This window comes from Erithacus rubecula, assembly GCF_903797595.1.
Source record: "Erithacus rubecula genome assembly, chromosome: 9".
In the NCBI taxonomy this organism is placed as follows: domain Eukaryota; kingdom Metazoa; phylum Chordata; class Aves; order Passeriformes; family Muscicapidae; genus Erithacus; species Erithacus rubecula.
Genome location: NC_136660.1, coordinates 15,824,501 through 15,838,440, shown reverse-complemented (window position 1 = coordinate 15,838,440; position 13,940 = coordinate 15,824,501). Strand labels below are relative to the sequence as shown.

At 47.7% G+C, this 13,940-nt stretch overlaps 1 protein-coding gene across 1 annotated transcript in view; it reads left to right on the top strand.

Annotated features, from left to right (window-relative positions):
* Positions 1–4,833: 4,833 nt before the first annotated feature.
* The window catches only part of TLL2 (tolloid like 2), a gene marked incomplete at its 5' end in the record, with an annotated part of 84,430 nt that continues 75,323 nt past the window's right edge, over positions 4,834–13,940 (top strand). Inside the window, one exon of the mRNA XM_079312804.1 lies at positions 4,834–4,984. Coding sequence (XP_079168930.1) covers positions 4,834–4,984 — 151 coding nt within the window. The remainder of the gene's footprint in view (positions 4,985–13,940) is intronic.

Sequence of the window (13,940 nt, the reverse complement as noted above, 5' to 3'; positions counted from 1 at the left end):
CTGTTTGCTTTAAAAAGATGTGACAGTTTTACAGAGGCAGGCACCTGATTGCCTGCAAGAATTGGAGATCTGTATAATAAAATGTTGAAGCAATACTGTTAATTACTTAAGTTCTGCATTTGGATTCTGCAGAATCCTTTTTAGTAATTTTAATTGGCAAGATAAAAGGTGATTTTTGCTGAGAATTTTTTCCCATTTATCTCACTACCAGAAAGTCATCAAACACCCACTTTTGTCTGAAGCTGAAATTACCATAAATTTTAATTATGTGTATAGCAAAATAAATAATGAAGGAGGAAATCACTGTTCCTGGTTTGAGTAATCTAAAGAGTGACTTCTGAGATTAACCTATTTTAAGGTGTTGCTTAGCTAAGAAGAGGAAATTACCTGCATGTTCTCTGTGGTTTGGATGAAGATGTTTAACTATAGTTAAAACTCAGAAATCCTGTGCAGAAGTTGTCACTGGGAAAATTCTCTTAAGGCAATTTTTGATGGAGCAACATTTCTGCTTTTCTAGGAGATCCATTAAATTTTACCCACTTGTCAAGCAGCCTTAACTCAGGTAGTATATGTTCCATTCTCTGTAAAGGATGCGTGTCTGTGAACAGGGAAATGCAACTATCCCATCTTCATCTCATAACAGAGGATTGGAGATATGTTTATACTTTCCCAGATTTATGCCTCTGCATAAAGAGAAGGGGGAAAAAAGTCGTATGGCAAAAAGTACTTTGGGAAAACCAATGGATTCAGCTCTTCAAATTTTGAACAGCAGATGCTTTTCCAAAGATGTTCCCATGCCCTTCTTCTTAACCTTGCAGCAGAGATCACCAAAACCACCAGCTTTGCTCAGTGCTTTCCAAGCATAACTGACTCCTGTGTGAACCCTGAAAATGGATTTTAAGTGAAGTAATGAAACATCAGTTTGACATGCCTCAGTTTGGGAAACTGGTCAAGCCAAAATTCATGCTTCCAGATAAGACAGATTTCTCTCCCTGCCTCCCACAGCTTGTCCCTATACAACTCAAAATTACCCCAGAATTATCTTGGTTTTTCTCACATAGTTCAAGGATTGCATTAATGATGGAAAAAATGTTTGTTGCTTTTTTTATGTGGGGTGACTTCAAATCCTTCCCGCTGCTACTTTGGTGAACAAAAAGGAATTTTCCAACCATGGCTTAGTTCTAGTTTCTCTAAGTGTCACTGCCTGTTGTAACAAGGCTGTTGTTAATTATACATTGAGTTGTTAATGCACAGGTGAATGTGCCTGTAACTGCAGTGAGCTCTGTACAGTGGATTTCAGAACCCCTGGAACACATTTAAGCATGTATGTGTCAGCATAAAAGATTCCTTTTAGGTAGCAAATCATTTAACCTTATGGGAGGTACTTCCTGAGGGTTAATGCAATAAACTTGATTTGAAAATTACCCACCCCCAATATACTGCACAATTAAGTAAAATGGGTGATGGAAAGAAGAGAGAGCAGGAGTTGATACTTATTTTATCACTTGGATTTATCTGTGATGCTCAGAGAAGAAGGGACATCCCAAGAGTGGTCAATTCTATGAGTGATAAGGGAGTTGAGAGCAATAGACTGCTAGATACAAACCAGTCAGAGAAAAAAGGGGATGGAGAAGTGAAGAGGTTTTGTCAGAGTGAAAAGGCCTGTAATGGTACTTGGAGTAAATGAGCCTCTGCTGGAAGGGGGTGAAGCAAAGGGTGGGTGATGGTTCTGCAGAGGGCCCCTTGGTGCCTCTAGGCAGGGATGCAGCTCATTGGGCTAACCTGCAGCAAGAGTTTTTTCCTACCATAAAAAGAAGCAATGAAATAAGTTTAAGAGGGGCACTAGAAATGCAGAGGGAAGAATAAAGAGAGTGCTCTGGGTTCAGAAGAGTCATGCTCCATCTCTCCAGGAGTCTATCTGCCCTTTCATTGGTGATGCGAATACCTTGGTGTGTTTGGTTTTTTTGTAAACTTGGCAGCAGCTGTGGAACCAGCAGTGGAACAGGCTCCAAGGCAGTGGTGCCTCAGTCACTTGGTTAGAGCTGGTGGACCCCAAGTGCTGGCAAGAGGGAAGAAGCAGGTCTTGTGGAAGACCTAACAAACTTTGTGTGTGTTTTGGCCTCAGGACACATTGTGTGCATTAGCACTAGGTAGCTCACACATAGCTTTGCTCATGGATGGTATTCAGAAAGAGCTGTGTGCATTCCTGCTCAGCCAGCCTTGAAAGGACAGGGGATTTTGTCTGTGTGTTGGGCAGGAGAGGGTTCTGCAAAGGAAAGACTGCCTTTGACAGCAATGGATATCGATTGTTTTCTTTCCAGATAATTAACTATTGGTGTCACGAGTTGCTCTGCTGATGTGAGACTTCACTGACTTTTTAACAGCTCAGATGAAAAAGATCCTTTTCACGGGACATTCTGTGTTCCTTAGTTGCACTGATGTGGCCCTGACAACCCAGATGAGCTGATCTCCTAAGCACCAGGTAACTAACAGTCATTGCTCTGGGTATGCTGCTTTGGCTGCCAGTTGCAAAGTGCCATGATTGTTACTGAGAGCTATTTCTAGAAGGTTTGAGCAGTTTTCATGTTAGAGACTTCCAGAGTTCCTCATAGTAAGCCCACATTATTTTTTATATGTGGATAGTAGTGATAGACTCCTCTGAACTCCCTCACAGACTCACTCTAATTGCACAATTAAGGATCTGTATTTTAATTTGCTCTCCTCCTTCAAAGCTGTAGGATGTCCTCTTCTACATTCATCCATGTCTATAATAGAGGTTGTGTGTGCAGAAGAGGCTGGGCTCCCCAGTGTAAATGTCATGCTGGAAGAGGTTAACAAGCAGTTCCCATGTGGTCAAAGGACTGTTCTTAGTGGGTGACAGCCCAGCTTTCCACAGGGATAACAAGGATTCATGATGCTGATCAGGGAAGCTGTTTACCACCCTTACAAAGGTTCAAGCTTTTGTTTTCCAGCTTCCCATACCCTCAGCAAGTTGTATTGCCAGGACCTTTTGGCAGAGAGAAAAGAGCAGCTAGTGCTCATCCTAAAAAAGCTAGGAGTTCTGAAACACAGACAGGTGATCAGCTTCTCATTTTAAAATAACCATGAGACTGCTCTTCCATCTGACAACATCCAAGAAAGCAAAAACCTAATACAAAAAAAGTAAAAGTAGTTAGTGTGTAAATGGCAGTATAAAATTCAGAAAATTGATAAAGTTACTTTACTCAGTTTAATCTTGATGGCTGTTTGTGTACACTCCTCTTCAAAAACATAGAGTGATGGAAACTCCCTGGTCCTTCATGGCAATCTGCTCTAGGACTTCCCTGTTTTCCAGCTATAAAGTTTGCCTGAAACCAAGTTCTTCCTTGGTTCATTGAACACCAGCTGTAAGAAACTCCAGTGTGTTTGATTAGCAGAGCTGATTACCAGCATCTTTATGTCAGAGTTTGATGCAGCCTTTTTGGCTTCTGTAAAGGTTTGAAGACAATTTTAAATATTAAATGAGAGGCAGGGGCAACAGTCAGGAGCAGTTTGCAGTAGACTGCATTACTGCTGAGGAGATGCCTGAATCATGATCTGCCCTTTCGTGCTGAGTTATCATTCATTGCTGTGGGTTGCAAGTGAAGTGACAAATTTATGGATGGCAAATGATTGTCTGAGTGAAGGGAGGGCTTGGAGCCTGTGCTGTATTGGAAATGCTGCTTGATGATGCTGCTGTGGGAGCTTGGAAGCACACAGCTGAAGGAGCAGCTTTGTCCCAGGGAGATGGTGCTATACAGGTTCACCCCAAGAACACCCCACTGAGCTTGTGCCCTTGTCAGCTCTGCTCTGCTCACCAGGATGGCAGCTGTACCCTCTGTGCCTAATGCTGTGTCTGCTGAGCAGCCTGGGCACAGATGACCAACCTGAAAATACTGCTCCAGCCTCAGCCTAACATCTTGGCAGACCAGTGCCTTGCTAGGCAGTGTTGAATTCACATGGAAGCACCTGGCTGGCCTTTGTGAGGTTATTTGTAAGACGATTCAGCACTCAGTGAGATGGCTGGGCTTTGGGCATCTGCCCTTTCCGTGTCACTGCAAACAGCAGAGTCATCGTGCCTGTGTGATCTACCTCCACATCAAGCCAGCAGCCCTAAAAGTATGATGCTTTCCAGTGTGTTACCCCATGCTCTGCTGTTAGAGACGTTCCAGATATTGTACAGGCTCAGACAACCACTAGATCTAATACTAAGGTGTGGATTTTGATGCAATTGAGCACCTTGTATGTGATCCATCTTCCTGATTTCCCCGGCTTTGCTGTATATGGATCATCCCAAAGCCCAATTTTCCAGTGAAACAGCCTAATTGCCCCTGAAAACTACTGTAAAAAGCAGGCAAGAGGTATAAATAAATACACATCTTGATGTTTAGTGCAATCTTGTTTAATTTCTCCCGCTCTTTAGTTCGGAGTGTTTTTTTCCCCCTCGTTCTCTATCCACGGTCTAACAACTCCACTCACACACGGGTTTTGAGGCTGCGAAACGTCGATTCTCCCGGCGGCGCATCAGCTAATTCTCTTTGGCTGCCCCCGAAGTACCGAGGGAACACAACACTAGACAGCGGTAAGTAGTAACCAGCCGTAGCACCGATGATTTCTGATGCTCAATGCACGCTCCGCTCGCCGCTGCGGCTCCGGTCCCCGAGCGCGGCGGGCGGGGCGGGGCGGGGCGGGGCCGGGCCGCGGGCGCGGCGCTGATTGGCTGCTGGCCCGTGAGTGGCAGGCGGCGCCCCCCGGCCGCGCTGGCCGCCGCGCAGTGCCCGCAGCCCGGGGCAGCCGCGCCGCCGCTCCGCCGCCATGGGCCGCGGGGCCGCCCCGCTCCGCCGCCTGCTGCTCTCCCTGCTGCTGCTGCCCGCCGCGCCCGCGCCCCGGCCCGGAGCCGCCTCGGCGCCGGGGGAACCGGAGACGGCGGAGGAGCTGATGGAGTACCGCGACCCTTGCAAAGCCGGTAGGGAAGCGGGCTGGCCGCAACTCTGGAAGAAGTTTGGAAGCGCGGCGGCGGCGGACAGGTGTCCGTGCGAGGCGCTGCTCGGTGCCGCGGGTCCGCCCGGCCGAGCCGTGCCCGTGCTCACCTGGCGGCGGGAGCATCCCGGGCATCCCGCGGCGCTCCGGGCCGGCTGCTCCCGGTGCCGGGCTCTGCTGCCCGCCTTGCCCGGGGCTGGGAGGCTGTGCCCGGCTCTTTCTGTGACTCGCCTCGCGCTCCCGCAGCGCTCCCCACCTGTCCCGCTCCCTCCCGGGATTCCCGTCGGCAGAGCCAGGGAAATGCCAGCCGGTGATTTGCGTTTTGGGGTTGAGGGTTCCCCCTCCCCCGTCGCCCCCGTGCGTTTTGGCTTTTTCTGTGCGTTTTCTGTGCGGTTTCGTAGCCTTTAGGCAGCTGCTGGAACGTGTTCCGGGCTCCGTCCGGCCCGAAGTTGCGGTGCGTGTCCCGGGAGCGCTCGCACACAGCCCGGGCATCCCGGTGCTGCGCGGTGCCCGTGGGCAAGGTACCGCATCCTCCCCGGGCAGCTCCCCCTGCTCCCTCCATCCCCTTCTAGGAGTTTTCGTTCCCTGGTCAGACCGCACTATGCTCGTTCTGAGCTCGTTGCTTTTTATCTGTTTGAGTTCTGAAAGAGCTGCTGTCATTCCTAGGTGTTGTGTACCCTTAATTTAAAGAGAATATGGACCCAGATTTTCTCTTTAAAAAACTAGGAGGTACTCTTGATGTGAGTGTAACTCGTTTTGGTTCTAGCTATTGGAGAATGTTGTAGTCTTGTGAATTGCTTCTCTGGTGACAAACTGGCAACTGATACCTTTTTAGTTGTGTTACATTTATAGATAATTTTGTGTGAAGTCCTGTTTTCTTAATGGTGTAGGAGTTGGAAAAAGAAAGGTGTTTCTTCGTGTGTGGTGTTCTTGGTCTCTTGAGTTAGGGCTTTTACCCCGAATGTGCTCCTCGCTGTTGCCGTGTCCCTTGGTGATAGCCTCTCTCGTTATCAGCTCTCTCCTGCCTGCTTTTGCGGCGCTTGCAGCCGTATCTGCTCACAGAGACGAGCTCTGTCAATGTAATGTCTTTCAGAGCTTCTCTGCCTGGTACAGCAAGTTTAGCTGGCTTTGTATAGGCTGAGTGTGGTGGGTTTCCTTCCAAAATTCAGCTCAGTCCTCTCCAGAGGGTATATTCTGCACAAAACATTCCCTTGATCAGCAAGTCATCTGTCATTTGATATATAGTTTGGTGTGTGTGGAGGTTAAGTCTTTGTAATGAATATGGGATCCAGCCCGAACATGCTTCACTGTATTTGTTTCTGCTTCTAAATGGTAACAAATTGATCTCTCTAGTGAAACTAGTTGTTAGCGACACACCTATGGTTTAGACTTGGAGAGTTACAGGTACAGTGCTTCAGCCTTCCCATCTCAAAATGTGTTATCCTTGCTTTCTCCTCAAAATTATACCATCATCTCTGCTGCCTCACTTGCCCTTGTGACTGCTGGGTGCTGCTGTCAGATCAAGTACATGAAGGATGGAGGAATGCTTCTTTAAGGAGCACATAGGGAACATTTACTTTATTTGACTTCTCTACACCTAACAGGCAACCTGTGGCAGAAAATTATTTTCCCGGCCTTCCATTTACCTGTCTTCATTGCAGGACCTTTTATTTTTTTTCTCCTGCAGTCCCCTCATTTCCCAAGTTGTCTCGCTCTCCACTTCTGCATGCACACAGAAAAGACCCTGGACTGCCAAGGACAGCCTCCCTTCATTTACATCAGCACCTCTTCTTGTGGTGGACAGAAAAACTTTGCGTGAGTTATTCCTGTAAATTCAATTCAGGCAGCATCAATCATAGAAATTATCTTTATTTTCTGACTTCTCAGTGTTTGCCTTTTATGCTTTTCCAATGTCTTCTTTCCTGTAGAAGAGAAGGAGTGAACAAGACATGTGGAGGTCACACAGGTGATTCCTTTTCCTCCCAGGAGAGGCTGGTGTTTCTGGCAGTGCTGGCACACAGCTGCCTGTGGTGGGGGCTGCCAGGCAGCCTAGCCCAGCACTGCTCTGGCTTCCTGACCTGAGGCTCAGTTTGAGTCTGCCTTTCTCACCAGTCTGCTCGTGTGGAGGACAGTAAGGGCCTTCTGCTTTGCTGCAGCCTCCTGCACTGCTGAGCACCATTACCAGCTTTCTCAGGTTTCAGTCTTGTTTTCTGTGGAAGAAAGACACTCTGGTTCTCTCAATGTGTCCTGACTGGTTGTGTTTCCAGGCTCTCTGATCCAGTTTCTCTCCATGGGGCTGTGTCTACCTAAAGTGCAGAGCACTTAGAGAACAGGACACTCCTTCCATGCTCTCTCAGTGTACTGAGTAGTTCCAATTTTTAAAGTTAGCTCCAAGACAAACCAAACAAGGCTTGTACCACAAGGACCTGTGTTAGATCCTACCCTGCATTCACAGTCTTCTCCTTCCTGTCCTAGACCATCAGCACCTGGTGGAGCTGGGCAGGTGTTCTCTGCTGCAGGCACCATCTGAAAGGGTTAGCTGAGCTAAGATTAAAGAGTGATCTTTTTCTGTTGGTGAAACAAGGTGAATAGAGTTGTTTCTCCAAGAGGGCCTGTCTGGGCTGTGGTCTAATGCCTGTGTGGAAGTCTATCACTCTGCTCCTGATGAACTGTAGCAGTGACAAGTCTTCTTAACTCCCTCAGGCCTGAGTTCCTCCACTCGTGGGACAGTGTCGGGATCTGTCGAGAAGCACGACAGGAGAGGGCAGTGGCTGCAGACCTGCTGTGAATTGCTCAGGTGGCTGGTATGTTTTGCAAGGGGAAACAGGTGGTCTGTGAAACAGAGCTGGCACTGTGAGACTTGTGCTGATGCTTCCATCACCACTGTAGGCACAGGCTCCTGTGGCTGCAGACTGTGTGCAGGCTCTTAGCCCGTTGTGAAGACAAGCTGCTGCTCCTCTTGCATGATTTCCAAAGCTGTTTAAACTATAGTGCTTTACTTATTTCTTTTTGTTATCTTCTTTTAATTTTTCTAATTTCCTATGGGCTAATGGCTGTGGCCCAGAGGCTGTGATGGGTTTAATCTGGCAAGTGATGATGTGAAAGTTTGGCAGCTCCTCACCCCTGCAGCTCATGCCCTGAGGTTGAGTGCAGACTGTCCATGGTTGTTCTGCTAGACTGGGAGTGGAAAGCCTGGCACATGCTCTGCTCCTTTGCATTAGTGGAGGATGTAATGATCTCCTGCAGCAAGGCAGCAGGGACAGCTCAGGGCAGTGGCTTCCTAAAGCACTGCAATCACTGAGCTGTTGGTGTGGACACATGTCCAGTTACCAGGGCTTGGGTGATGGGCCATAGCTCCTCTGCTGCTCAAGCTCTTAACTCCACCCATCCAGGATTTTCTTATCCTAATTTGGCTGCTTTCCTGCCTTTTTATAAAGCAGAAAGAAACAAGGAGCTTCCTGAATGACTGATCAAGGGGCAGCTGAGGCAGCACTGCACTGTAAGGTTGAGTTGCCAGGGAAGGTGGCAGTGCTGGCTCTATGGGGTGGATTTTGCTGAGTGTTGTAGCAGTTCACTGGAGCTTTTCAAAGGGAATAGTACAAAGGTTCCTGCCCAGATCTGCTCTCTAATAGATGGGAAAATGTCATAAGCTTCACATGTGCTTTGGATGGATCTGCTGCTCAGAGGATCCAGTTAAGGACACCCAGGCCATTGTGCAGGTCTGAGTGAGGTGGTATGACAGGCAGGCAGCAGGAGGAACTATGGATGCCTTCTAAACAAAACAAGCATGTCCTTGTGAGACTCCTCAGACAAAGTGGAACCAAAGGAATTAAATGAGTTGTAATTTGTTCTGGTAGCTATTTGGGTGCAAGCTTGTACAAACTTTAATTTGAGGTGAAGAGAAGAATCTCTAAGGTTCAGAGTGATCTCTGGGGATAATATAATAAATTTTATGTTAACAAGGGGAGGTGGGGGGCTTGTAAATAGGAGGGAGAGCTGGGCACTGAATAACTTGTCCTCTGGATGTGTACAGGCTTGATGACCCCTTCCTCCCAGCTCAAACCTGCCATGAGGCTCTTTTCCACTTGCCAGGTGGGGAGAAAAAGCTGCAGTTTGGTTTCTCCATCCTGATTCCCGGGTACTTTGGCTCCTAATGTGGTTCTTCCTGCCTTTTGTGAGCTGGAAGTGCAATCGCTCATCCCAGGGAGGGGTCCATTGAGGGCGTTTGTGTTGCAGTCCTGTTTCTCTCTGCCCTGGGCAGTTCACCCTGGTGTGAGTGTGCTGCCTGCAGGCTGACCCAGCCAGGACAGGGCCAGCCTGCTGTGTGCCCCACAGGCCAAGGGCACTGTCTGTGCAGGTGTTTGCACGGGGGGGTTGGCAGAGCTGCCAATGGGCTCCTGAGGCACAAAGGGGGCTTGGGCTCCTGCTGCCTCTGTGTCTTGAGTCCTTCAGAGGGTTTGTGCTGCTGAGGAGAACTGCACCAAGGAGGAGTTGTTCATAGGTACAAATGATTCCTGCACTCAAGCTCAGTTCTTTTTGTGAGGCTTTGATCTCTCCGTGGCTTTTGCTCTGGGCTGTTGCTTGCAGGGCTCTGAGTGGGCAGAGCCTGGCCTGGGGAGGCTGCAGAGCACAGAAGGCTCTGGCAGGGGATAGCACCTAGAAATTGAGTTAGTCCCCATGGATTTTGTGGAGTTCTCAGGATATGAGCTCAAAAGGAGAACTGAGGCAAGAGGTATGAAGAGGCATCAAATGAGAAGCAATTTCTTATCTTGGACAATGATAGATCATCTTTTCCTCCAAGCCAAGGCTCCTTCAAGTGTGGATACTGCTGTGCATCCTTATTCCAGCTCCACCTGCTGATTTGATCCACTAACTTCTAAATGCCCCATGTATTTAGAGTTCTCACACCCAGTGCTGTCCTGACAGTTCTCAACTGTGCTGCCTTGTTGTTCTGTCCCTCACAGCTCTTCCTCTGTAAAGGCACAGTGCCTTTTGTTCTAGGGACTGCACATTTCATTCAGGCTGTGGTGCAAACATCTGAAGTCAGGTGCAGACATTTCTCTGGGCAGCTGAGGAATTTGCCATTAGGAAATGAAAGCCTCGAGGGGGTAATCAAATGAGAAAGGGGAGAGAGCATCTGTAAAGTCTGGGTTATTTGAATGTTGCTTGGGTTTTGAGTGGGATGTAGATGCTGTTTTCCCAGTTGGAAGCATAGATCTATCATGGTAGCAGGGCAACTGCTAATATAGGAGTGCTCTGAGAGAAGAGTGTGGGGAATCTTCAGTGCTGAGCTGATGGAAACTTTTATAGAGCAAGGAGAGAGCTCTCACTGGCAATCATCCCCTTTGCATTTTTTCCCTGGTACATTGCAGGAAGGGTTAACTATTCAAGGAGGAAATTGACTCTTTTTGGGTGGTCTGGGAAAGAATGAGAGACCAGACTGTTCAGTCTTTAATTTACCTGCTTTGGGGAGATGACAGCAGTTACAGAACGGAAAACAGGTGGGTGAGAACTCCTGGAGCCACTCTTCAGTGATGCAGCTGTTTGCCATTGGGGAGGTGTTTTACAGCAAGGTAGAGCTGCAGCAGAAGTTTCCTCCTCAAAGGGAAGGTTTAAGGTGACTTTGATTACAATCCTAGCTGAGCACAAGCTAATGGCTCTGGCTTAAAGAAATAATAACCAACCCTTTTATTGCACCTGAGATTCCTCAGTGGGGAAGTCAATGGCCTGGGGAATTTGAGAGCAAAACCTTCTGATCACTGCAATTTGAGATCTTCCAGTGTTTATCTGTCTTCTTGGGAGCTGACAAATCATGCCTGATCTTTGGCACTTCTTGGGGTGTGTAGGATCTGCTTGGCCTGTGGGAGATGTAGCCTCTATGCTATACCTGCAACTTGGCATTTAGCAATGGACAGGACACAAGATGGGCAAATTTAGGACAGAGAACTTTTTTTCCTACTTTAAGAAGCCTGGTAGGGTGGGGAAGAGGTGCTTGCAGTCTCATAGATACTTCTCCACAGCTTTTATTGAGTTTCCTAGTCTGGGTGCAGTTCACAGGTGTGTCCTCCACCACATCCTGCACAGGTGGAATCAAGGAATGCTGCTTGTTCTTCAGCTGTTTTGTAGCATAAGATTAGTAAGTCACAGAGTCCCAGAAAAAGGCATTAAGAAACTGTGCTTTAAGTCTTCCAGGATTTAAAAGTACACAAAGCTGAGGATTTTGGTTGGAGGCACTTTGCATATGTGTAATTACATTATACCTTTGCAGCTCTGCTTGGAGATTTTATTCTCTTCCTGCTCTAACCTGTGTAGTGTGCCTTGCTAATGGTCGACACAAGAAGTTGCTGCATTCACTGGTAACCCTCCTCTTCCTTGCTGCTAAAGCTGTGCCTGTGGGTGTCTCCCAGGTGAGCAGGCTCTAGCCCAGTTGTGTGGTTATAGATACCCACTGCAACCTGCTTGGGCTCACACATTGTCCTTGGGAAATTGATAGTGCTGTGCCTGACACACTGATACATTCTGCTTTCCCTGATACTTTAATTTCCTTCTTTTTTCCCCTGGCATTTGCTGCAGAGACCTTTGTGCTCTCTGCCTGCTTCCCTCTGTGTTTCCTACAGATTCATTTCAGATGTTCCCCCATCTCCCTTTTGCTGAAGCCCTCTCCAAGCCCTGCCTGGAGAATTGCTTCCTGCCTCAGGTGTTCTGCCTTCTCCCCCAGGCTTGGGGGATCCTTGCTCCCCCAGGAGCAGCCCTTCTGTGAATCCCCCTGCTGTGCCCTTGATCAGCCAGCTCTGTGCAGCAGCTGTTTGCTGTCAGAAATGGGCTGCTCTGCCCAGCTCCCCTTCCCTCTGAGAAACAGAGGGGGATGTTGGCTGCTTCTGGGACTCAGTGCAGAGCTGAGCGTGCTGAGGAGGGGACTGTGGGGCTGGGGGGACACTGACCTGACAGGGCAGTCTGTGGCTGATTTGGAAATGGACAGGCTTGGCAGAAAGGAGCCACCTCTGACACTGAATGACTCTGTTGTCCTGGATCATAAGTATTTCAGGTATTAAGCTGCAACAAAACCACTTTCAACTAGTGCTGAAATGTGATTTCAGTACTCAGAAGAGATAGATGACTAAGCAGAAACTGGCTGTTGTTTTCATTCAGCTACTAGGACTTCTGGGTTTGTTTGGGTTTTGTTTTATAGGTTTTTTTTTTTTTTCTCCTTTGTTGCAGCTGAGCTTCCAGAAATGCTCATCTCCAGGCATACTTTGATGTTCCCATTCTAGCACATCGTGAACAGGAAAGTTTCTTGTCAATAGAAACTGCTTGAATGTGCAAGGAAGCCTTTTATTAAAGAACTCTCAATTACTGATTACCCCTTCTTGACCAGCTTGTGTCAGCCTAGCTTGCAATGGAGAAAAATCTCTAACTGCATGTTGAGAAGGAAGCCCCCAGGAATTCCTAGTAACTGGTAAATCCTGGTTTCTCAAGCCTCTGGTTTGAGTGGTACAAATAGTCAGAGACCCATAGCTGCTGCTGGCCCATGAATCAGCTCAACTTTAGACCTGAATGGAAATTCACATCCTCTCAAGTCATTTTGTGTTCATTTAAATGTTAGTACTCTAGTAAAAAGCATCTGTTTAATTTTTCCATCCACAAACCCCGATGCCATTCACAGAGCAAACCATACTACAATGTTATGAGACAGAAATTGAAGTCTGCTGAGTGCTTTTTCTCTTCCTGAGAGTTGCTGTTGGGAGTACAGCTGGGTCCCTCTGCCTCCTTATTAGAAGAGACTGATTGATACAGTACTGGATGCTGAGAATTACCTTTCTCCACTTTTCTTGTCATCGAGGGTGTTGCCAGTCTCACACTCCTCCATCAGTGTGACTGAACTTAGCATTGTCTGCAAACAGCATTGCCTCAGCAGCAGTGCTTCCCTTAGCTCAGAACTTGGCAAAATTGGCTGGTTTGTTTGGCATTGTTGCATGCTGAGTTTCAGGTGGGATCTGCTGGAGGTTGTTCATTTCAAAGAGCAGACCCAGATGCAATTGCAAACTGTGCCACTATTCCCACTCAGAGTGGCTGTGGGTGACAGGAGGGCCTGTCCCAGCTCCAGGGACAGAATCTGCTGTGAGGGACTGTCCCCACTGCTGTGTGTGCTGGCAGGGTGTGTGTGATGTAGCTTCAGTAAGGACATTGGTTTTGCTTTGAAATTCCTCAGATATAAAAATCCTTAAACTCACTAGACTTGCAGAGTCAAAACTCACAGAAATGCCAGTGTTAGGTTTCCTTTGGAGCTTGTGGTGCAGTTCCTTGGGTGTGAGGGCAGGTGATGTGACATGGAGCTGTGACTTGAACAGCAACAAATCTAACCTGAGACTGCATTAAATGCAAGTAGCAAATGGGATTTCTGGCTGCATTATCCATATCTCTGGCAGAAATTGGGTAGTGAGCAGTAAACAAGGCAGCTGCTGCAGGAGAAGCTTGTGCAGCTGCATGGCAGAGGTGTTTGAGCTGTGCTGGAGTCAAGATGGCCCAGACTGGGAACATGCAGGGGTAAAGAATTCCTGCAGTATAGTGGCCTTGAAAAAAGATGGAACTCTTGCACCTGTGTTTCCCTCCCTCAGTACCTTGGATCTGAGTAGGTCTATTCCTTGGGTCACTTGTTGTCAGTAGCTCAAACTAGATGTGGGTGGGCAGAGGAGTGATAAAACAGCAAGAGTCTGTGCTTTATTTGTGGGGAGTGCCTGAAGGGCTCCAGAATGCATCTGGCTTCAGATCTGTTTGATATTCCAGAGGTCTAATTCAGCCTTCTGCTATCACCAGATCTTGTACCCTGCCATTGCCCAGATGTTTCTTTGTTGGTTTTTCGTTTGGCTTTTTTTTTTTTTTTTCTGTGCATTTCCAAGAAAGGTAAGGAACATAACTTTGTTTAAAAGTGAGTTTTGAGAAGT